A 24,325-nucleotide genomic window follows, 5' to 3' on the forward strand; every position below is an offset into this window, starting at 1 on the left:
AATTGGTAGATTCCTTTTGGGTAGTATTGACATTTTAACAGTAGTGATTTATTCAATCCATGAACATTGTTTATGTCATTTTCAGTTCTTTTCATCAATATCTTACAGTTTTCAGAGTATAGGTTTTTCACCTCCTTGGTTAATTTATTTCTAGACATCTTATACTTTTTGGTATAGTTACAAGTAGAAATTTTAAAAAATTTCTTGGGGCGCCTGGTTGGCTCAGTTGGTTAAATAAGCGTCCAACTTCTGCTCAGGTTGTTGGGGTCAGTGCTGACAGCTCAGAGCCTGGAGCTTGCTTCAGATTTTGAATTTCCCTCTCTTTGTCTCTGCACCCCCCACCCCCTCTCTCGCACTCTTTCTCTGTCAAAAATAAACTTCAAAAAAAATTTAAATTTCTTTCTGTGTTATTAGTGTATATAAAACACATTTCTGTATATTAATTTTGTATCCTGCAAGCCTACTAAATTCATTTATTAGTTCTAATAGTTTTTTGGTGGGATTTTTAGTTTCTATATATAGTATCATATCATCTGCAAATAGTGACAGTTTTACTTCTTTCTTACCAATCTGGATGCCTTTTATTTCTTTTTTGTGTGTGATTGCTGCAGCTAGGACTTCCAGTGCTATGTTGAATGAAAGTTGTGAGAGTAGACATTTTTGTCTTGTTCCTAATCTGCAAATAGTGACAATTTTACTGCTTTCTTACCAATTGGGATGCCTTTTATTTCTTTTTCTTGTTTGATTGCTGCAGCTAGGACTTCAGTGCTATGTTGAATGAAAGTTGTAAGAGTGGACATTTTTATCTTGTTCCTGATCTTAGAAGAAAAGCTTTCAGGTTTTCACCATTGAATATGATGTTAGCTGTGGGTTTTTCATATATGGCCTTTATTATACTGAGGTATGTTTTCTCTAAATGACTTTGTCGGGTTTTTTGTTTTTTTATTACTAAATGTTTATTAATTTATTTTAGAGAGAGAGAGACAGCAGAGGAGGGGCAGAGAGGGGAGAGAGAGAGAATCCCAAGCAGGCTCCCTGCTGTCAGCACAGAGCCCAATGTGGGGCTAGAACCTACGAACTGTGAGATCATGACCTGAGCTGAAATCAAAGAGTCTGACGCTTAACCTACTGAGCCACTCAGTTGCCCCTGTCGGGAGCTTTTATCATGAATGGATGTTGTATTTTGTCAGATGCTTTTTCTCTATCTGTTGAGATGATCATATAGTTTTTATCCTTCCTCTTGTTAATGTAAGGTATCACATCGATTGATTCATGAATACTGAACCACTCTTGCATCTCTGGAATAAATCCTACTTGATTGTGTTGAATGGTCCTTTTAATGCATTGTTGAATGTGGTTTGCTAATACTTTGTTGAGGATATTTGCATCTGTGTTAATCAGGGATATTAGACTGTAGTTTTTGTTTTGTTCTTTTTGTTTTTGTTTTGTTTTTTAGTGATTGTCTTGGTTTGATGTCAGGGTAATGCTGACTTTGTAGAATGAATTTGGAGTGTTCCCTCCTCTTCTATTTCTTGGAATAGTATGAGAAGGATCATTGTTAAGTCTTCTTTAAATGTTTGGTAGAATTTGCCTGGGAAGCCATCTGGTCCTGGACTTTTTGTTTGTTGGGAGTTTTTCGATTACCAATTCATTATCATTACTAGTAATTGGTCTGGTCAAGTTTTCTATTTCTTCCTGATTCAGTTTAGGAGATTGTATGTTTCTAGAAATTTATCCATTTCTTCTAGGTTGTCTAGTTTATTGGCATGTAATTGTTAGTGGTAGTTTCTTATTCTTTGTATTTCTCTGGTATGGGTTGTTATCTCTCCTCCTTCATTTCTGATTTTATTTATTTGAGCACCCCCCCTTTTTTTTTGTATGAGTCTGTCTAAATGTTTATCAGTTGTGTTTATATTTCAAAGAACCAGCTTTTGATTTCATTGGTGTTTTCTTGTTTTTTCTTTAGTCTCCAGTTATTTCTGCTCTAATCTTTATTATTTTCTTTTCGTTTAAATTATTTATTTTGAGACAGAGAGAGAGAGCATGAACAAGCAGGAGAGGGGCAGTGAGAGAGGTAGAAAGAGAACTCTAAGCAGGCTGTGCACTGTCAGCACAGAGCCCAGTGTGGGGCTCAAACTCACAAACCATGAGATCATGACCTGAACCGAAAACAAGAGTCAAATACCCAACCAACTGAGCCACCCACGCGCCCCTCTAATTTTTATTATTTTCTTCCTTCTACTAACATTAGGCTTAGTTTGTTCATATTTTTCTAGTTGCTTTCGGTGTAAGGTTTGATTATTTGATATTTTTCTTGTTTCTTGAGATAGGCTTGTATGAACATATACGTCTCTCTCAGAACTGCTTTGCTGTGTCCCAAAGATTTTGGACTATTATTTTCATTTGTCTCCATGAATATTTTGAGTTCCTCTTTGATTTCTTTGTTGACCCATTGATTGTTTAGTAGCATGTTGTTTAGCCTCCATGTATTTGTGTTTTTTCCTGGTGTTTTTTTCCTTGTAATTGATTTCTAGTTTCATACTATTGTGGTTGGTAAAGATGCTTGATATGATTTCAGTCTTCTTAAATTCATTGACACTTGTTTTGTGGCTTAACATGTGACCAGTCCTGGAGAATGTTCTATATGATGTGAAAAGAATATGTATTCTGCTGTTTGTGGATGGAATGTTCTATATGTATCCTGTTAGGTCCATCTATCTGGTCTAAGGGGTTGTTCAAAGCCATTGTTTCTTTATCGATTTTCTGTTTGGATGATCTAACAACTGATATAAGTGGAGCATTAAAGTTCCTTACTATTAATGTATTACTGTCAATTTCTCCTGTTATGGGTGTTAATATTTGCTTTCTATATTTAGGTGCTCATATGTTGGATGCATGGATGTTTACACTTGTTCTGTTCTCCTGTTGGATGGATCCCTTTATCATTATATACTGATTTTCTTTGTCTCTTGCTACAGTCTTTGTTTTAAAGTCTATTGTGTCTGATATATGTATTTATATTCAAGCCTTTTTTTTCACTTCCATTTGCATAGAATGTTTTTTTCCATCCCTTCAATTTTACTCTGTATGATGTGTCTTTAGATCTGAAGTGAGTCTTGTAGGCAGCATATAGATGGGTCTTGGTTTTTTATCCATTTAGTTACCCTACGTCTTTTGATTGGAGTATTTAGTCCATAAATATTTAAAGTAATTACTGATAAGTATGTACTTATTAAATATTATTTTGTTGTTTTCTGGTTATTTTTGTAGTTCTTTTCTGTTCTTCTTTTCTCACTCTCTTCCCTTGTGGTTTGATGGCTTGCTTTAGTGTTATGCTTAGATTCTGTCCTCTTTATTTTTTGTGTATCTACTATAGGTATTTGATTTCTGGTTACCATTGGGGTCATTTATATCTTATGTGTATAGCAGGCTATATTAAGTTGATGGTTGCTCAATTTTGAATACATTGTGAAATCATTAAATTTCTACTCCCTCCCTCCACATTTTACTTATATGATAGCATATTTTACATCTTAAATTTATCTCTTGACTGATTTTTGCAGATATAATTGCTTTTAAATTGATGTGAAATTAAATACCTTTATTTTCTTTCCACTTAATGAACTCCCTTTAAACATTTCTTGTAAGGCTGGGTTAGTGGTGATAAGTTTTAACTTCTGTTTGTCTAGGGAATCTCTTTGTCTCTCCTTCAATTCTGAATGATAACGTTGTCAGGTAGAGTATTCTTGGTTGTAGGTTTTTTTCCTGTCAGTACTTTGAACATCTTGTACCACTTTCTTCTGGCCTTCAAAGTTTCTGCTGAAAAATCAGCTGATAGTCTTACAGTATTTCCCTTGTATATAACTGTTTTCTCTGCTGCTTTTAAAATTCTCTCTTTGTCATTACTTTTGCCATTTTAGTTATTAGGTGTCTTGGTGTGGGTGTCCTTGGGTTTGTCTTGTTAAGAGTTGTCTATACTTCCTGGACCTGAATGTTTGTTTTCTTTCTCAGATTAGGGAAATTTTCAGCTATTGTTTCTTTAAATAAATTCTCCAACCTCTTCTTCCTTCTTTTTCTGGGATCCCTGTCATACAGAAATTATTACTCTTGATGATGTTGCAGAGTTCTTTTAACCTATTCTTACCTATTCTTATTTTTTATTCTTTTTTTTTTTTTCTTTCTCTCTCTCTTTCTCTCTCTCTCTCTCTCTTTTTTAGGTTTGTTTTGTTTTGTCTTGTCTTTGCTGTTCAGCTTGATTGCTTTCCATTACCCTGTCTTCCAGATCACTGATCCATTCCTGCATTTTCTCATCTGCTGTTGATTCCCTCTAGTATATTTTTTATTTCAGCTAATTGTGTTCTTCAACTCTTTTTAATATTTTGTATTTTTGTTGCAGTTCTCACTGAATTAATCCATTCTTCTCTCAAGTCAAGTATCGTAATGACCATTACTTTGAACTCTTTATGAGAAATATTTCATTTCATTTAGCTCTTTTTCTGTTATTTTGTCTTGTTCTTTCATTTGAGGCATATTCCTCTGCCTTCTTATTTTGTCTAAATCTGTTTCTGTATATAGTAGGTTAGCTGTGTCGCTTGGTCTTGAAAGTAGTAGACTTGTGTAGAAGAAGTCCTGTATTGCCCTGCAGCACAATCCCCCCCTCGTCAGCAAAACCAGGTGCTCCATTGGTGTCCCCTGTGTAAGCTGCATGGGCCTTCCTGTTGTGGCTGAGCCACAGTTGCTGTGGGCATGGTGGTAGATGGGACTGGCCTTCAGCCCAACTGTCTACAGTAACCTACTTTGCCTGCTGTTGGGGCACTGGACAGGATTTGTTCCCCACACTGTTGAGAGGCCCAGCTGTTAACTGCCTGGGCTAACTGGTAGTTGGGGCCAGCACTCACCCTAGCTGTCTGCAGTTAGTCTCTGCCACCACTGTTAGCATACTGAAGAACAAGGGCTTGCTCCATGTGCAGTCAGCTAAGAGGCCTGGCTGCTGGAACTGCGGATGAGCTAGTGTATGGTATTGTGACAGGGCAAGAGCCACTTTGGAAGGATGTCTGCTGAGACGGGTTTCTTGGGTGGAGCAGGTCAGTAGGAGAACACTGGGGCGGTGAGGACCAGCTGTGGTAGCAGTGTAGATGGGAGAGTGTTAGAACTGTGTCCAGTTATTAGATCAGGGAGTAGAAGAGAAATGGCACCCACCAACACTTTAGCTCCTGGAGAAGTCTCCTGCAGATCCCTGCCCCGTCAACATATTCTAAGATTAGTCAGTAAATCTTCACATATATCCCAAGCACCTTCAAACTGTTTTTGTTTTTTTTTTTTAATGTTTATTTTTGAGAGAGAGACAGTGCAGGCGGGAGAGGGGTAGAGAGAGAGGGAGACACAGAATCGGAAGCAGGCTCCAGGCTCTGAGCTATCACCACAGAGCCCGACACAGAGCTTGAACTCATGAGCCGTGAGGTCATGACCTGAGCTGAGGTCGGATGCTTAACCAACTGAGCCATCCAGGCACCCCCAAACTGCTATTTCTATGCTGTGTCTCTGCCAAGTTATTTAGTGTTCTGGTTCTTTAAGGGCAAGGACTCGGTTTCCTATTGCCCTCCAGGCCTCCAGGGGTTAAGCTCTGCTGGTTTTTAATGCTCCTGAAATTAAGCCAGATGATTTTCAAAGCCATACATTATGGGGACTCATCAGTGTGGGTCCCCAGGGCTGGAGGTCCCTGGTGTAGGGTCTAATCCCCTCACACCTTCTTGTTTGTGATATCCCTCCCACTTGTGGTTAGTTGCTTAGGGTTTGGTTCCTGACTGCATTTCTGTCTCTCGCATCTTTTTTTTTTTTTTTTAATGTTTTTATTTATTTATTTTGAGAGGCAGAGAGTGAGAAAGGGGGAGGAGCAGAGAGAGAGGGAGACAGAGGATCCAAAGCAGGCTCTGAGCTGACAGCAGAGAGCCCGATGTAGAGCTCAAGCCCATCAACCCAGAACATGATCTGAGCCGAGGTCAGAAGCTTCACCAACTGAGCCGCCCAGGCGCCCCTTCTCACACTTTTTTTTGATGTGGCTTCCTCTACAACTAGTTGTGGAAGATTTGTTCTGCCAGTCTTCAGGTTATTTTCAGAATTGTGTAGATGTAGTTGTTGACTTGGTGTGTCCATGAGATGAGGTGAGCTCACTATGCTCCTACTCTGCCATCTTTCCAATTTCCAGCTTCTTGCCAAATCTTAGAGTGCTGGATCCCAAAACAGTTGTCTCAGAATTTTTTATACTGCCTGTAGTTTTTTCAGTAGTCAGATATTTATTTCTTCTGAGTCCGTTGTGAGTTATTTTTTCAGAATTTTTGGAAGTAGTTGTTGACAGTATTTACTTTAAAAAAGTTGTTATTTGAAAGAACTTTAAATTTATAGAAGAGTTGCAAAGCCAATACAGAAAGTTCCTGTATACTCCTCTTTTCCTAATATTACCATTTCACAACCCATGGTATATTTATGAACGTTAGTATAAAACTGTTAACTAAACTACAGATTGTATTTGTACTTTCTCAGTTTTTCACTGATTCTGCTCCAGGATCCAGTCTAAATCACAACATTGTATTTAGCTGTCATGTCTCTCTTGGTCTCTTCTACTTGGTGGAGATATTTTTAGTCTTCCATTGTCTCTCATGAATTGACACTTTTTTTAAAAAATTAGTGATCAGGTATTTTGTAGTATGTCTGTCAACTTTGATTTCTGTGATGTTGGGCCAGATTAGACTGAGATTATGGGTTTGGAGGAGGAATTCCACATGGTGATATATATGCCCTTCTCATCATATAATATCAAAGAGTAGAGTATATCAACAATACTTTCTTTTTTTTACTTGTGATACTAACTTTAGTCACTTGGTATTTTATTTTCCTTTTAATTCCCATCTGGAGTAATGTCTTCACTCATAATATTGCTTGCATGTATCTTTTCGTGAGGACTTTCACTAGAAATTTGTGTATTTTGTTGGATTTTTTTTTTTTTTTTGAAGAATCCGTTTTGTCTCAGTTGATCTTCCCTGTTGTATCTCTCTTTCTCTTTTATTATCCCATTCTTATTTTTCTTTTCTTTTCTTCTTCTGGGAGACAAGACTGTTTTTATTTATTTATTTATTTTTTAATTTTTGGGATAGAGAGAGACAGAGCATGAACGGGGGAGGGGCAGAGAGAGAGGGAGACACAGAATCGGAAGCAGGCTCCAGGCTCTGAGCCATCAGCCCAGAGCCTGACGCGGGGCTCGAACTCACGGACCGCGAGATCGTGACCTGGCTGAAGTCGGACGCTTAACCGACTGTGCCACCCAGGCGCCCCAAGACTGTTTTTAGATTGGACTGAAATGTATATAGAATCTTTGGTGAGAGGGACACTTTAAAATCTCTAACCAAAGTTTTGTTTTTTTTTTACAGGAATCTGTGTATTCGTTCAGCTGAGATATGATTATATAGTGTGGAGGTTGAGGAAGGGTTCCTAATGTAAGACAGTATGTAGAATTCCTGATATTTAAGCATTGTTTTCTATCTGGTAATCTCAGTTAAAGAAAATAAAGACATTAATAATTTACCTAGCTTATTGTAGCCCTGTGTTAGAGCTCCATTAATAATTTTTAAAAGCATAAGAAATAGTTGAATTACTGCCCATACTTCCTACTGCAAATGATGAAATTTACTTTTAAAAAGAGCGATTAGGAGTAAGAAGTAAAATAAAGTGAAAATTGATTGAAAATTACAAGTTTTTAAAATACCAGAGTGGAGTAACTTGTTCCCTAGGGAATATTTTTACACACTTCTGTGATTTAGCTGCCAGCTGTTTTTCCCTTGATGCCAAAAGAATTTTGTCTAAATCAAGTTACTAAAAGAGAATGTTAACAATACCCATTTTATATTGCTGTTGTTGAGATGAAATGAGATGCTTTATGTAAAGTATTTACTACACTCCCTGAGGCATAATAAGGTACAATAAGTATTCAGTAAAATTAATATCCAAGTGAAAACTTTTGATAATAACTCCTTAAAGCAATCCAGTTTGTGTAGGTATTTTTCATTAAACAGGTTCTTATGTAAAGCTTGTCAAGACAGCTTAACCTTTTAACACTTCTTATGAATTCAGTTCACATTATCTGTTATTCTTCAAATCTGTAATGGATTTAACAGGTTGAAACGCCTTTTGGTTGGATCAGTTTTGTTTTTTTTTTTTTTTCATCCTTGGGTGTTATGCTTTTTTACTTCCCAAACTCTTGAGAAAGTATTTATAGATGTTTTCAGAAAAATGATTCTCAGCCTACATAGTCTTAATCTTCCTTGATTCCTTAGGTCTAGATTCTTGCCCCCCCAACCTCCTTTTAAATTTTAAGCAACCCTCTCTAAATAATTTGTATGAACAACAGACAGATTGGAAATCAGGGCATTCCAATTTCTTTTATAATTCTGTTTCCTGAATAAATTACCTCATTGGATTCCTGTGAAATAGGGAAGGTTGTATCAGCTGACCTTTGGAGGCCCCTTTCAACTTGAAATTTCTGTTTTCCAGTATATGGTTTTATATGAGGTCTAATTAGATTTAAATAAGAAAGCAACTGTCATAAACAGGATGACAATAACGCAAGAGACTTTGACAAGAGACTGGTAAATTGCTGAGAGCACTAGGAAACATAGTTTGAAAACAATGCACAGAAGTAAAGAGAAGATTATATGTTAAAAAACTTGAGAGTAGAGAATACTAATGAACCAGCAGTCCTTGACAGATAGAACTCGCTTCCTTCTTCCGTAGATGGGTCTTACTTAATACTAAAGTTATTTAATGTAGTCTGAAAGATTATTTTTATCACAATGGCCAAGAGTTGCTAAAAGATAAAAACATGTCTTTCCTAATTCTTAAATACTTAGTAGCATGTTTGCTCTTAGATATTCACCATACCAGATACTGGTACTTTGAAACTGTGTTCCAGCAGCTGTCTACATTTCTTTTTTTTTTTTTTTTTTTTTTTTTTGGCCCTATGATTTTTAACACTGTCCTTTAGCTAAAAATGCTTGCTTCTACCACATAGGTAGTTATCTGATACTAATGTGATTGCTCTTTCCTACAATTTCGGTTAGATAATCTCTACCTCAGTTAATTTTATAATGATTATAATTTTTTTTAAAGCAGAGTAATACACTTTTTCCCCTCTTTCAGCTGTGTAGTATTAAACTCATCAGTAAAAGAATTAATTTGGTTGCTATCTTTAAAGAAAAGATTACTTCTTAATGTAAGTTTGGTTATGTGTATTAGGTATATTTTATGCCCTACCACCACCCATGAGCCTAGGAATTTTTGTATGTGATCTCACATGCAATTGTCTTACATTTACCATATTATAAGAAAAATATATAGATCATAATATTTCCAGTCCTGAGGTAACTTCTTTGAAGATTTCAGAAAATTGAGGCCCATCTCAGCGTTTGAAGAAGTAAAGTTACCTGTCAGACTAATGGAAGATTTTTCCTTGTGAAATCAGTATGTTCCACTAAGTGAGGATTCTTATGGAGCATGAATGCTGAAATACTTAGTAAACTATAGTTAGAATTTCATGACTTTTCAGTTGGGTGAAGTGGGATCTCTGCAGGAAAGACAAGAAGAAGGTTTAAAAGGACAGACAGAAAAGACAGCAATGTAAAATGATGTAAAAGGAGAAAAGGAGGAGCTGATGGCTTAAAGATCATGCATCATCTGCTTTTAAGATATAAACTGGGACTGAACTCTTTCAGCTTAATTGCATTCTTATAAAGATGGCTTCTCTTGAGCTATGTAAACACTATAGGAATAATCGCAGTTTCATTCATTTTGAAGAAAAGTGTTTCAGAGAAATATTAGGTTTAAAAGTGGAATGTAGGTTGTAGAAGTTTTAATTAAAGGTGGTCTTACTTATATATATATATATATATATATATATATATATATATATATATAAGGAAGAAAACACATGATGTAACCATAGATTGTATATTGCATATTTTTCAGTATTTACTTCACTTGGAAAGATAGAAGTAATTTTGTTCATATGGTAACTTATCTATCTTTCATATTAATATAGTAGAATTGCCAACTGGGACTTTCAGTGCAGTAACAACCTAAAGTTGTTTATAATTTTAATAAATAAAATAGTGTAACTTCATGGATCCAAATGTTATAGTATAAGAATTTGAATATTTTCAGTAATATATAAAGAGGCAAGCATAAATATGGAAAATAAATATTGTGATATAAATTTTCTGCAAGGACTTTAGTTTTACTTAAAATTAAAATTGGATATATGAAATTATAAAAAGGAAATAAATAGATATATTTTTAAATGCTTATAAAAGGAATTACTTAGATACTTAAGGATACCATTGAAAACCCTGAGTTTTTTTTTTTTTTTTTTAATTTTTTTTTTTTCAATGTTTATTTATTTTTGGGACAGAGAGAGACAGAGCATGAACGGGGGAGGGGCAGAGAGAGAGGGAGACACAGAATCGGAAACAGGCTCCAGGCTCTGCGCCATCAGCCCAGAGCCTGACGCGGGGCTGGAACTCACAGAATGCGAGATCGTGACCTGGCTGAAGTTGGACGCTTAACCGACTGCGCCACCCAGGCGCCCCGAAAACCCTGAGTTTTTAATGTTAGAAGGATTCAGAGTTGCATTTCTTTTCCCCAGTAATTCTGTAGTTAACTTTTTAGTGTTGAGTACTCTGTGAACAAAAGCAAAACTTGAAATGAAATTCTTCTCTTTGAATTTGGAACACTTTGTAACATAGCCTGGTATGGCTGATGTATGCTTTCTCTGATGCATCCTTGTGTTTGTCATTTTTATTTATTAGTTGTTTAGACCCTGGAGACTTCATTGAGGGAAAAATACAGTCTTAGATAAAGACAAAAATCTAACTCAGTCTTTATTCTTTTGAATCTCAGAGTTTCTGAAAAATGTATTTTAAAGTTTCCCAGCTCAGTTTTAGATTTATTGACTTTTTTCCTTGCAATTAATAGTTTTTGTTTCATACATTTTGAATCTCTGTTTGTTAGTTGAGTAAATATCAGGATTATTATCTTCATGGTTAATTATTTTTATTGTTGTAACATCATATATCTTGTGCTCTTTTTCTTTATTCTGGCACATATTAATATTGTTATATCAGTTTTCTTTTGTATTTGGGGGGATTTTGCTGTGTGTGCGTTAACTTTTTAAATGTAAATTAAAAGATACAGAAAACTGCACAACACAATTGTACAGCCTAATGAATTATTATAAAGTGAATATTCTTGTTATTACCACCCAAGTCAAGAAATAGAACCATACCAGCCACCCCTGAAACCTTTATATGTGTCCCATCCCTTCCTTTATGCAAAAGTTACCTTTATGCTGACTTGTAAGGTAGTTCCTTTCTTCTATTTCTTATGATTTTATCACCCATGTGTATATTCCTAGACTCTGTAAGGTTTAGTTTTGTCCATCCAAAAAATGTTCCTTTGTCCTCTTTATTTCCTGCAAATTGGCAGACTCCTTGGTTCCCTCGGACGAAACTATAGATACTTTGTTCTTTCATAATATCTGTTTTTTCACTTGTTTTGGATATAAGCAACCACTGATGCTGGATACTGACATCTTTTGTTTAATGAGCTTTATAAAACTGTCACTCTATTTCTATCATTTTGTTTTAACTCCTACCTGGAAGCAATAATTTTATAAAGACATGCTTCCCTTCGTCTATTTGGTTACCCAATGGTGAAGTTCATATAGGAAGGGTAAAATAACTGCTTAGTTTGTTCTTTACCCATTTGTCAAGATAATGAGTTGGGTTGTTGTTATCCTCAGAAAGTGACCAATTAGCCTTATTCCCCCAGTATATTATGATGATCTTATAGACCTAAATACATTTGATTTGTTTCTATTCATTGTGGTGTTTTACTAAAGTTTAAATTGCTTCCATTTGGTTAGGTGGCACCATGGTCTTTTTGAGAAGATCCTAGTCATCCTTGCAACCTTTCTTGTTACCTAGTGTGTCAGGATGTGTCACACTCACCTTGTACATTTTCTTCCCTGGACCATGTAATTAGCTACTCAATGAAAAACTTAATTTTAAATACACAAGTGGTACATACATTCTTGAAAAACTTTGAATGTTCCAGATCCTTTTCTTAGGCTTTCTCTTCCCAGAGGTAATAATCCCTGTTTTATTTGCTTAAGTGTCTTTACAAACCTTTTCCTAGGTCTTTGTATGTTTACATACAGAAATAAGTACAATACAGAGATTGTTTTCTTTTTTATGTGATTTTTTCTAACTTTTTAAAATCATAAATGATGTACATACTTACTAACTTCTTTTTTTATTCAATTATATATCTTGATAATTTTTCTGTTAGTATATACCACATTCTTTTTAAACTGTTACTTAGTATTTATTTAGTATGGTCCTACCTCATTTTATTAAACCCTTCTCATGGTGTATATTAGGTTGTTTCCAGTTTACCCACTAATCCAACTCTCGCTTTTTATCGTGCATGAATGCAGATGTTTGTTTGGAGCCATAGAGTACATGCATTTAGAATTTTGCCAGTTTGCCCTCTGATGCGCTTGTTCTTCCACAAGCAGAATGTGAGAATGCCTGTTTCTCTGCCATTCAGCAATACTTGCTGTTAGGAAATCTTGCCAGTCTGAAGGTAAAACATTTCCTCGATTTCCCATTGCCTTTCTCGGGTGGGAATAGGGGAAACTAGAAGGTGTTCTCAGGTGAGGGCCGCAGCAAGTCTTCTGGTTGCAGCGGTTTCCCTTCTTGAGCTCCGCTGCCTCTCATGCCCTGCTTACCGCCCCAGAGGGTCACACACACAGCTGCGACTCGTCTTGCTTCAGAGACTGACTCTTGCTCCTCATGTCCTGGATGGTTTTATCAACTTTCTGTGCTGTCCAGCTTTCGGTGTCTGCCACTTCTTTGCCTGTCTTCCTCTACTCCCTTCCCATCCCCTCCTTGTAGCATTTCATTCTCTTGTGCATTTTTGCATATAGTTTTATTTTCCCACACTGTCCTCTCTTCTTTCCATCTTTTTTCAATTTCTTTAAGTCCAAGGGCTACCACCAACAATGGGGTACTAAAAAGTAACCTTCCTGTCATTTCCCAGATTTACATTAGGGACAGGGGACTGCATTTAGTTTGCTGGAACGCTACTTTCATTTAAACATACGGTAAAGGGAAGATTTCACTAAGAGATTAATGTACCCCTTGTCATATATCAGTATCAAGACTTTTGAGAGTTCCAGCCTAACTTTTGATGACTGTCACAAATTTGGTCTGCTGTTTGAGTTAAAAGCTCATTTCATAGGCTTTAAAAGCTTTGATTTTAGGGGCGCCTGGGTGGCGCAGTCGGTTAAGTGTCCGACTTCAGCCAGGTCACGATCTCGCGGTCCGTGAGTTCGAGCCCCGCGTCGGGCTCTGGGCTGATGGCTCAGAGCCTGGAGCCTGTTTCCGATTCTGTGTCTCCCTCTCTCTCTGCCCCTCCCCTGTTCATGCTCTGTCTCTCTCTGTCTCAAAAATAAATAAACGTTGAAAAAAAATTAAAAAAAAAAAAAAAAAAGCTTTGATTTTAAAATGACAATCAGTGCTTTTTTGGTCTCTTTATTCTCTTCTCTAATATATTAAAAATGCTTCCGGGGCGCCTGGGTGGCGCAGTCGGTTAAGTGTCCGACTTCAGCCAGGTCACGATCTCGCGGTCCGTGAGTTCGAGCCCCGCGTCGGGCTCTGGGCTGATGGCTCAGAGCCTGGAGCCTGTTTCCGATTCTGTGTCTCCCTCTCTCTCTGCCCCTCCCCTGTTCATGCTCTGTCTCTCTCTGTCCCAAAAATAAATAAATGTTGAAAAAAAAAAATTAAAAAAAAAATGCTTCCATTTTGTTCCTATTAGTACTTAAAATAATAGGTGGTATTTATTAATTGTTTATTCCTATACCAAGCACTGTGTTACATGCATTCTAGCATTATGCTTAATCTTTACCACATCCTCACAGCCATGAGGTGTAGGTACTTTTATTATCCCCACTTTACAGAAGAGGAGATCTGAGTGAGTACCAAGAGGTTAAGAAGTGCCTGCCCAAGGTGACATATTAATGCAGCCAGAACTCAAACCCAGGCAGCCTGACTCTAAAATCCTGGTCTTAAGGTCTATGCTAAATATTCCTTTTGGTACCTATCATCTCAGCTGATTGGTTTCATTATGTTGGTAATTTCATTATGACTTTTGTAGGCATTTGCCACACAGTCCTGTTAAGATAAAATAATTAGCAATATTTGTAAAAATTCATTTATTTTCTCAGGGTTTATCTCTTGGGCCCAGGTTCTTAGATGAAAACTAGAGTTTATTCAGATGACCAATTTAGTCAGTGCTTTTGTGTATTACTAACTTGGTATCATTTCAGTTTATTTTCATTATCTGTCAGCGTAATAGAAATACTGTATATTTATAATGTTTTGTATAGTTATAAAAGTGTGTGGTGATCTTAAAGATTGAATAATTATGCCTAAGAGTTTCTGAATTCAGCTGTTACCTTTTTAGGGAGGACAGCTTAGTTATTAAGCACTAGCAATATCTGTGTTTCTTCTAGACAGTGTGTTACCCAATTCCAGCTTACCTGGGCCTTTTGGGATCAGAAACAAATGGCAAGAGTGCTGAGAATATCAGGAGTGGAAGTTTTCCTGGTGCTGAGCAGGGAGAATAGACTTTGGTCATGAAAAGAATTTTAGTAGTCTAATTTTCCAAAAATTCAGACGTTTCTCATTCTTGACTGATTTTTATTTGGCCCTAGGCAAAGTTAAAAGAAAAAAAATCTGTTGTGTTCCAAATAGATGAGATAGGTTAGATCATTATTTCACCAGATTTAATTTGGATTTAGGAAGGAACTGATAGAAGGTGAGCAGAGCAGTATATGTGACATTATAGGAACTCATTGCTTTTGTTAGTAATATCAAAATGTAGATTTTGTATCTGAGATTTTATAACTGACAGAATTATATATTTGTCCCTATATTTGTTCAATTACAAAAACCTTCCCCCAGACTATCCAGATAATTAAAGAAAGAATGAAAGAGTATTAGAGAGATGCAGAGGCAGGGAGGGACACTAATATGTAAACATCATTGCCTCAACACTTTTCAAAAATGTTAGAAAGTGTTTTTATCCTACTGTAAAGAACAAGATATTTTTACGATGGAATGGTGATCATGTATTTTCTGTTCTCTCTGTAAAATAAATATTAACTCATAGGAAAAAAAAAGACATTTTAAAGTGAGGTGAAAGATTGCCGGGAGGAAGGTAAACCTTTGACCGCATAATGGTTTGATTTGAGCATTAGTACTGGAGTCAGAAACTCCCAACTTTGGGCCAGACTGTTGGGCTGTGGCTTTAGGCAAACTATTTTTTTCTATTTCATTTTCCTCTTTCTGTAATTAGAAAGCCTGACATTCACCTACACTTGTTACCATGTTTAAAACTTGCATCTTAGGGGCGCCTGGGTGGCTCGGTTGAGTGTCCAACTTCAGCTCAGGGCGTGATCTCGCGGTTCATGAGTTCGAGCCCTGCGTCGGGCTCTGTGCTGACAGCTTGGAGCCTGGAGCCTGCTTCAGATTCTGTGTTTCCCTCTCTCTCTGCCCTACCCCCGCTCATGCTCTGTCTCTCTCTCTCTCTCAAAAATAAATAAACATTAAAAACAATTTTTTGATAAATAAAACTTGCATCACAAATAGTGCCTTGGCTAAGTAGGAACTTACCAAATGTCACATGAATAATTGAGGTGATTTTAGATTCCTTTGCAGCTGTAAAGGGATATAGAAATACTGAAACATATCTCACTAAATGTCTAAAATTTCCAAAAACCTTTGTGTTTGCATGGGAAGCAACTCAGTGGCAGATCTCTTAGAGAATAGCACCTATTAGTCCCTTCAGGGAGTACTAATATATAGAGTTTATGTGTACTGTCAGATTATTATGGGCATACTTGTAATGGTCCAGACTGAATTCTGACCAAATCCTCTAGTAACAGTTTGTGGCAAGTCAAATTCAAATATTTTTAACCATCAGTATTAAAAGTCTTGAATTGATGGCCTCATGTCTACTCTAAAATGAAAGTAGTATCATCCGAGTATCAATGTAGTATTTACAATTAACACTTTTCTCATTTATTGAAATGACATCTAATGACTACATTAACTATCATAAATATTAATTCAGCTATGATATGAAAAAAATTATTTTTAAGCATCAAGCATGCATTGACCTTTAAAATGCTTTATAAATTGATTAGACCAATAGAATATTAACAGCCATATTTTGGCATTCTTTGCTATTTTTCCATAGATAATTGTATTCTCAATATTTTTTGTTATACCTTGTTTTAGTGATCGTGGTGGAGAAGACCCAAACCAGAAAGTAATCCATGGGGTTATTAACTCCTTTGTTCATGTTGAACAGTATAAGAAAAAATTCCCCTTAAAGGTAAAAAGCCTCCTTTAAAAACATAATCAGACCTTTAATTTTTTAAGTTACTTGTTCTAATTTTTTAATTAAATTTTAATTGATTTATTTAGTTTTATCAGGAAATCTTTGAGTCTCCCTTTCTGACTGAAACAGGAGAATATTACAAACAAGAAGCTTCAAATTTATTACAAGAATCAAACTGCTCACAGTATATGGAAAAGGTAAGAAAGAGCATATTATGTTAAATGCATCATCTCTTATATGTCAGGCATGGTTTTATTTAACATTTGTTTTCTTAATTAAGAAAGTGGAAAAAGCTTTTATTTGTTTGATCATTACTCTGGGTTAAAATTAATGTGCAATTCCTATTGATAAATCATTGTTCTTGCTGTGGCATTTTCCATGAGAAAAAGTGCTATCCAATTTTCATCATGGTTGATGCTTTTTGATAAATCCTGATTGCTTGACTTGCTTGCCTTTAAAATTAATATTCACAGTCTTGGCTAAAGGATAAACAATATTTACGCTTAGTAGACAAGTTTAAGGCATAGGATAAACATAGAAGCGAGGTAGGTGGGTTTTTATCTTTTCTTCTTTAAAATGGAAGTGAAAATAAGGAAAAATATAATAATTCTAGATATTTGGATAGGTTACTCTTTGGGTCTGTTCAACTTTTGGAAGACTGAGTAAAAGCTCCAGAAGAAACTTTAATTAATCCTTAAACCAACATTTATTGATTACCATATTTAAAACTGTATGTGTATTTTCTTGGTAAAGGAATAGTTATAAAGTCAGCCATCATATAAGATGTATTAAATTTTTAGCCAGGTTTTTTCACTTGCTGTACTGAATTTCAAGCATTTTATTATAGGATGATATGTTAGTTTGTTTAGCCAAGAAAAATAATGTATTATAAGTGAAATAATTATAGACTGGCCTCCATAGATGACAGGTTAAGAAATATCAGTACTTACTGATACATTATATATTCCACAAAGCCCAGGTCTAGAAGTCTGAGCTCTTTTATTCTCTTCCTGCTGTTGTCACTAGCTCTGGTACCTTGAGTAAGCCTCTGGGACATTTTTCTCCATCTATTAAGAGGTTACATTAAGTCAGTGATTCTTAGCTCCAAGCCCTTTTTGCATCTTAGACTCTTGTTAAAGGTTCTAGGACCAATCCTGAAAAGTATGCACAGAATATCAGTGATACGTACACTCCTTGTTACATTTGGTTCACAAGGAGGCCCTTGGCAAAAATACTGTATTTTCACTTATGTAGAACCATACACTGTCTAGAATGTGGGATATCTAGAATAGATAAATTAATGGAGACAGAAAGTTGTTGAGATGTTACTGGGAGGAGGAGAGAATAGAGAGTTATTGTTTAATGGTTAAAGAGTTTTTGTTCGGTGTGGTGAAAAAGTTTTAGAAATAGTTGCACAACACTGTGAATGTAATTAATGCCACTGAACACAGTCAAAAAGTGGTTAAAGTGACATATTTTATGTTATATATATTTTACCACAATTTTGAAAACACTAATAATGTAATACACCCAAACCATTGAATTATATTTTAAATGGGTAAATCATACAATAAGTAAATTATATCTCAAACTGTAAAAAGGAGGGCCTTTGGAAATTATGTTTGGGAAATAGCATATATAAAAGTAGTTCATTTAATTTACAGACAAATGTAGCCGTCCTACTTCTCTTTCTGTATTTTACCTGTAGTTTTGGCCTTTCCTCCCCAGCTATAAGTGATTTTGTAATTATTTGAAGCCTTGCATGGAGATACTCCACTCTTGTCTACCTTCCTCTTGATACGTATGCTTCTCCCAATTGTCATTATTTTTTTTTCCTTTACTCATCCTTCCTCACCTCCAGACTCTAATTCCTGTTGCATTTAGTTAACGCATAAACACTAAAGTCACTTACAGTGCACTATAATGATTAATAGGCATAATTCTTTTAAGGGATATTTTTGTTTTGAAAGAAAAACTTACTAACCAAAATGACTGTCTTCGTTGATTAAATATGTGCTATAAACATCTTATAAGCTATTATTATTATTATTATTTATTTTTTTTTTTTGAGAGAGAGACAGTTCACACATATGCACATGAATGAGCAGGGAGGGGCAGAGGAAGAGGAAGAAAGAGAATCTTAAGCAGGCTCCATGCCCAGCACAGAGCCTGGAGCCCTATGTGCGGCTTGATCTCACAAGCATGAGATCACTTGAGCTGAAATCAAGAGTCGACGCTTAACCAGCAGAGCCACCCAGATGCCCCATCATCTTTTAGTCTGGATACTTTTTTGGCTACCTTTGGTTTCTGTGTCTGCCCTGAACTCCTGGTTCCACAGGGTAGCAAAGATAGGACCATGAATCTCTCTTCCATCTTTACCTCATTTTCATCAAAAGGTATCTGAGAGGTATCCAGGAATGATGTCTTATTTCCCCTCTCAACATCACCTTTCATCCCAGTATTAGCTTCTTTTTTTTTAAGTTTTGTTTGTTTACTTTAAGAGAGAGGGAGAGAGTGTGAGCAGGGGAGGGGCAGAGGGAGAAGGAGAGAGTAAATCCCAAGCAGGCTGCATGCTATCAGCGTGGGACTCAGTCTCTAAACCATGAAATCATGACTTGAGCTAAAACCAAGACTTGGATGCTTAACCAACTGAGCCACCAGGCACTTCCTCCCCCCAGTATTATCTAATTATGCCCAGACAAATCAGTAGTACTCCCTAAAGGCTTAGCTATACATAGTTCTCTGGGACCTGTTAAGTTCAAAAACTGTAGTTATATAGCTTTGCATTGCAGGGTATTTTCAAAGTCTATACTATGCTAGCATGATTTTTATTGCAAATGCAGTTTTGTTTTGAGGTAGAAATTAGCCAGATTCTCTAGCTATTATCTTTATTAGCTGGTTCTTATTAATATTAATCAGTATATTGTTTGTAGCCCAATGTTTCTTATATAGGATAAGCTTTACTAAAGATCTTGATTGACATATTTAACTAAGACTATATTTGACTGTCAGAAATTTTAATGAAATCTTTAATGTGATAATTAATGTACATACTGTTTACATTTACATTTTATAAGAGGAACCAATATAAAATAATTAGATTAATCTACTTGATCCAGTTGATGTAAATTATTTTTTAGTTTGATAGTTAAATATTCATAAAGTAACCACCTGTTCTATTTTTTAATAATTTTTACCCACTTTTCCTGTTGCATATTAACTTGCCTTTAAAATGAAGACAAAATGTAGACCACTTAACTTTATTAGTTCTGATTCATAAGATTTTGGTGAAATGTAGGTGATAGCTAGTAGCTTAAATAAAAAATTGAAATCATTTATGGAATGTGGACTTACGTTGGTTATATAATCCTTATTTGTTACCTGGCCATATTTAATGGAGCCATTAAATTGAGGCTACCTAAGTTACTTACTGATAACAGGTTTTTCCTCATAGTAGGTCATGACTATAAGAATATATTTCTAAAGGTTCTAGGTAGATTAAAAGATGAAGAAATTCGATGTCGAAAATACTTGCATCCAAGTTCATATACTAAAGTGATTCATGAATGTCAGCAACGAATGGTAGCAGACCACTTACAGTTCTTACATGCAGAATGTCATAATATCATCCGACAAGAGAAAAAAAATGGTAAGTGATATGAAACAGTAACTATGAATAGATATTAAATTATAAACCCACTTTTTACATCATCTTCAAACTTCCTTAGATTTCAAGTATTTTTAGTAATAGTCTCTAAGATATTTGATGTGCCTTTTTACAGATGTTTTAATAATCTACGTTGAAAGACTGTTTTGGAAAAGTATATGTTCACAGTATATTCCTAAGTCAAAAGTAAAACTAGGAAAATGTGTTTGCACATTTTTGTGTATCACAAGGGCTAATTTCCTTAATACATTAAGAGTTTCTAATAAACAGGAAAAAAAAACAAAGAAGATGAAGAGGAAACGTGAATAGATTTTAAATACACGGAGATGCTTAATCTCACTCAAAATAGAAGAAAATACAAAATAAAGATGCAATGAGATGCTAGTAATAAGCAGTAAAAAAATGGGATTTTTTTTTTTTTAAAGACAAAATAGCACTAAAAATTTTCACTAGCAGGGAGTAAACATAACAAGATGTGTGCCAGACTTACACAAAAAACTAAACATTGGTTTTTTTTAATGTTTTTTTGAGAGAGAGAGAGAGAAAGTGTGTGTGTGTGTGTGTGCGCGCGCGCATGAGAGAGAGGTGGGGGGAGGGGCAGAGAGAGAGGGAGACACAGAATCCAAAGCAGGCTCCAGGCTCTGAGCTGTCAACACAGAGCCCGTTGTGGGACTGGAACCCATGAATTGTGAGATTATGACCTGAGCCGAAGTCAGACGCTTAACAAACCCAGGCGCCCCAAAAAACTAAACACTGTTGAAAGCAACATTGATTTACAGATCAGGAGAATATACTCAAAACTGAAGTGGTTTGATTTTTGTTTGTTTGTTTTAATTCTGAAAGTTAAACTCTTAGACTAAGAACAGTCAAAACAGTCTTAAAGACCATAATGGGAAGACTGCAGGATAGCATGATTTATGATAAAACTACAGTAATTAAGACATCGAGGCATTGGTGTAAGGATAGAAAGATAGACCAATAGAATAAAATAGCATAGAAAGAACCCATGCATACATACAATAGATACTTGATTTACGACCAAAGTAACACTGTAAAGCAATGGGTGAAAGATACAGTCCTTTTAACACATAGTGCTGAGTCCATTGGATAATCACTTGGGGAAAAAAGTAAAATTTGATCTGTACCTCAGACAGCATGTCCAGAATCAGTCAGTACATTGTAGGCTTTTGACCTAAATGTAAAACAGTAACACTGTGAGAAGATAATGTAGGAGAATAACTTCATGACCTTGAGGTAGGGAAAGATAATTTTAAATAAGACACAAAAAGCACTAACCACAAAGGAAAGATTGATCTAGTGGACTGCATTAAAATTAAAAACGTTGGGTCATTAAAAGACCATTAAAAGTATCAAAAGACAATCATAGGGTAATATATTTGCAATGACTGAAAAAGGTTTATGTCTAAAGTATAAAATGGTCAAGAAATTTGAACAGGTACTGCAGAGTAGAGGGTATCCAAGTAGCCAGTAAACATATACAGAGGCCCTCAATCTTATTAAAATAGGGGAATACAAATTAACCACACTGATATCAATAGTCACATTTTGATATAAAATTTAAAAGATTGAATATAATAAGCATTAGGAAATGTGTGGAGTACAGAGAGCTTGTTATACACTAGGCTCAGAATATAAATTGATGCATCTACTTTGAAACACTGACATTGTCTCCCAGATACATAATCCCCTGCCCAAACTGTGTGCAAAAACTTACAAAAAGGTACAAGAATGTTCATTGCAGTGTTATTTGTATCAGCCCCAAACCATAAACAGTTCAAATGTTCAATAACAGAATAGATGAAGTACAGTATATTCATACAGTGAAATATTATGGAGGAGTGAAAATGGACAGATTATAGCTACCATACAAAATGTAGATCAACCTTATAAATATGTTGAACCAAAGTAACCAAACATGAAGGAATTGTATGATTCCATTTTTATAAATCAAAACAAGCAAAACTAATCTGTGGGTTGGTAGTCATGACAGTGATTGCCTTTGAGGAAGAGCAAGAGGAGTAGTGATTGGGAGGAGGCGTGCAGGGAACTTGTAGGTGTAGGAAATGTCTGTTTCTTACCCAGGGTGATCACGTGGGTGTTTATGTGTTCACTTATGACAATTCATTTAGATACATGTTTGCACACTTTTTATGCGTGTGTTATATTTCAATAAAAAGTTTAAAAATACTGCACGGAGACATCATTTTCATCTCTCAGTGGGAAAGATCAAAACATTTGATAACACGTTGTTGGCAAGGGAACTTCCTGCTGTTGGGAGCTGTGTTATAAGGATCTGTTTAGAGGATGAAGCTTTGACATAACAATCCCACTTCCAGGGATTTATACTGCAGATATGCTTGCTAATATACAGGTTTAGTAGTTGTAATGTTGTAATAGCAAGAGATTGGAAACAACCAAATTTTCATAAATTTGTAAGCATTTGTAATATAGCCATATAATGTGGTGCTATGCAGTTATAAAATATGTGAAATACACTGTATAATGATATAAAAAGATCTCTTAAGTTAAAATAGTGTGTTATACAATTGCAAATAATACATAAAACGGGCTACACTTTTTGTGTAAAAAGATGCAGAGGAAAGACTATATGTATTTGTTTGAATGTGCATGAAACATCTTTGAAAAGGTATTAACTACAGTATTCCTCTCCTGTGGGAAAGGAGGACTGGATGGTTGGAGATGGGTGTGGGGGACTTTCTCTGCATTCTCTTGTAACTCTGCATTTTGAACCATATATTACCTATTGCATTAAAATATTATTTGAACTCTTTGGAAATTTAATAATCAAATTTTCTTTTTCTCTTCAGACATGGCAAATATGTATGTCTTACTTCGTGCTGTGTCCACTGGTTTACCTCATATGATTCAGGAGCTGCAAAATCATATCTATGATGAGGGCCTTAGAGCAACCAGTAATCTTACTCAGGAAAATGTGAGTTATATAAGGAGCTGGGATGTTTTTCTCTTAATCAGAATATCATGGAGTTTTTCTTTTGACTTCACTATTTTAAACAATGGCAGAAGAGTCCTACCATGATAACAAATGAAACATATTTATTAAAATATGTTTTAAACCTATAGTTTGTTGTCCTTATTTTGGAATTACCGTATTATTAGAAAGTCATTGAATGAGATAGGCTTCTTAGTTATACTGATGTGTTCATTTAGCAATTGTTAATTAACTTCTCACAGAAAAATATGTTTGCTGTTTGTAAATGATTGTGTTTCTATGTAACTGGCATTAATAGTTATAGTCGTAATGGTATCTATCAAAGGCAGTATAGGCAAATTACAATTTGCTTTCTTTATAAATGCTGTGAATTTGGTAGTCCAGGAAGCAAATTTAAATTAAAACAATCTTCCCTAAATATATGCTTACTACCCAGAATATCCAGCAGTATCCTCATGTTCCTAACACCCATCTTTCTGAAGAGTTCCTTGTCAGTCAAATGACTGTTTACAACAAGGTGTCTTTCTTCTCAATATGTGTTCGTATCATCAAATCTTTTGGATCACCGCCTTTGTTATCACTAGTGATGGCTTGACAAATAAGATAGACATGACATGAAATGTTACTTCTTTCTCTTCCTGAAGTAGAGCTTTTGGCTCTTCATTTGCAGTAATCTCTATATGGATATCATTGTTTAGGAGCATTTATTAAATGCTCATCACTCCAGTGATTTTTATATCCTGCCACAGTAATGGTTTTGCCACACTAATAAGTTTTCCATTTTTGTAAAGCCTAGGTTTATTAATTATATTTTTTAGATTCTGGGTTAAATGGTACTAGGCAAAGAGGCAGAGATTTGTGTCAAGGACAAGGGGGTGGAAGTGTAAGAGAATGCATTTGTAGTAGACCCAAATAATTTTAGCTGACATAGTTCCCTCCATTAAGATCAAAAACTCACTTTTGCACTGCTAGATACTTCTTCCCTCTGAGATGTAGGGAATTGTACTGCTTAGTTCCAGGGGTCTCTGTTTTCACAGATTCTGGCTTTTTAACTCTCCTTTCCCTCTCAACCTTCAGTAGCTTTGAAGGCAGTTTTTGTTTATATAATCCTCTATGAAAGTGATAGGCCTGGTAGTTGGGAGGCTGTATCTTGT

At 35.6% G+C, this 24,325-nt stretch overlaps 1 protein-coding gene across 4 annotated transcripts in view; it reads left to right on the forward strand.

Moving 5' to 3' along the window:
* CUL2 (cullin 2) overlaps nucleotides 1-24,325 on the forward strand; it is a 105,374-nt gene that overhangs the window by 58,578 nt on the left and 22,471 nt on the right. For all 4 annotated transcript variants that reach the window (XM_040450962.1, XM_040450959.1, XM_040450961.1 and 1 more), the window contains 4 exons: nucleotides 16,410-16,506; nucleotides 16,599-16,709; nucleotides 19,999-20,161; nucleotides 23,029-23,153. In XM_040450962.1, coding sequence (XP_040306896.1) covers nucleotides 16,410-16,506; nucleotides 16,599-16,709; nucleotides 19,999-20,161; nucleotides 23,029-23,153 — 496 coding nt within the window. The remainder of the gene's footprint in view (nucleotides 1-16,409; nucleotides 16,507-16,598; nucleotides 16,710-19,998; nucleotides 20,162-23,028; nucleotides 23,154-24,325) is intronic.

This window comes from Herpailurus yagouaroundi, unplaced genomic scaffold, assembly GCF_014898765.1.
Source record: "Herpailurus yagouaroundi ecotype Mexico unplaced genomic scaffold, PumYag 203, whole genome shotgun sequence".
In the NCBI taxonomy this organism is placed as follows: Eukaryota; Metazoa; Chordata; class Mammalia; order Carnivora; family Felidae; genus Herpailurus; species Herpailurus yagouaroundi.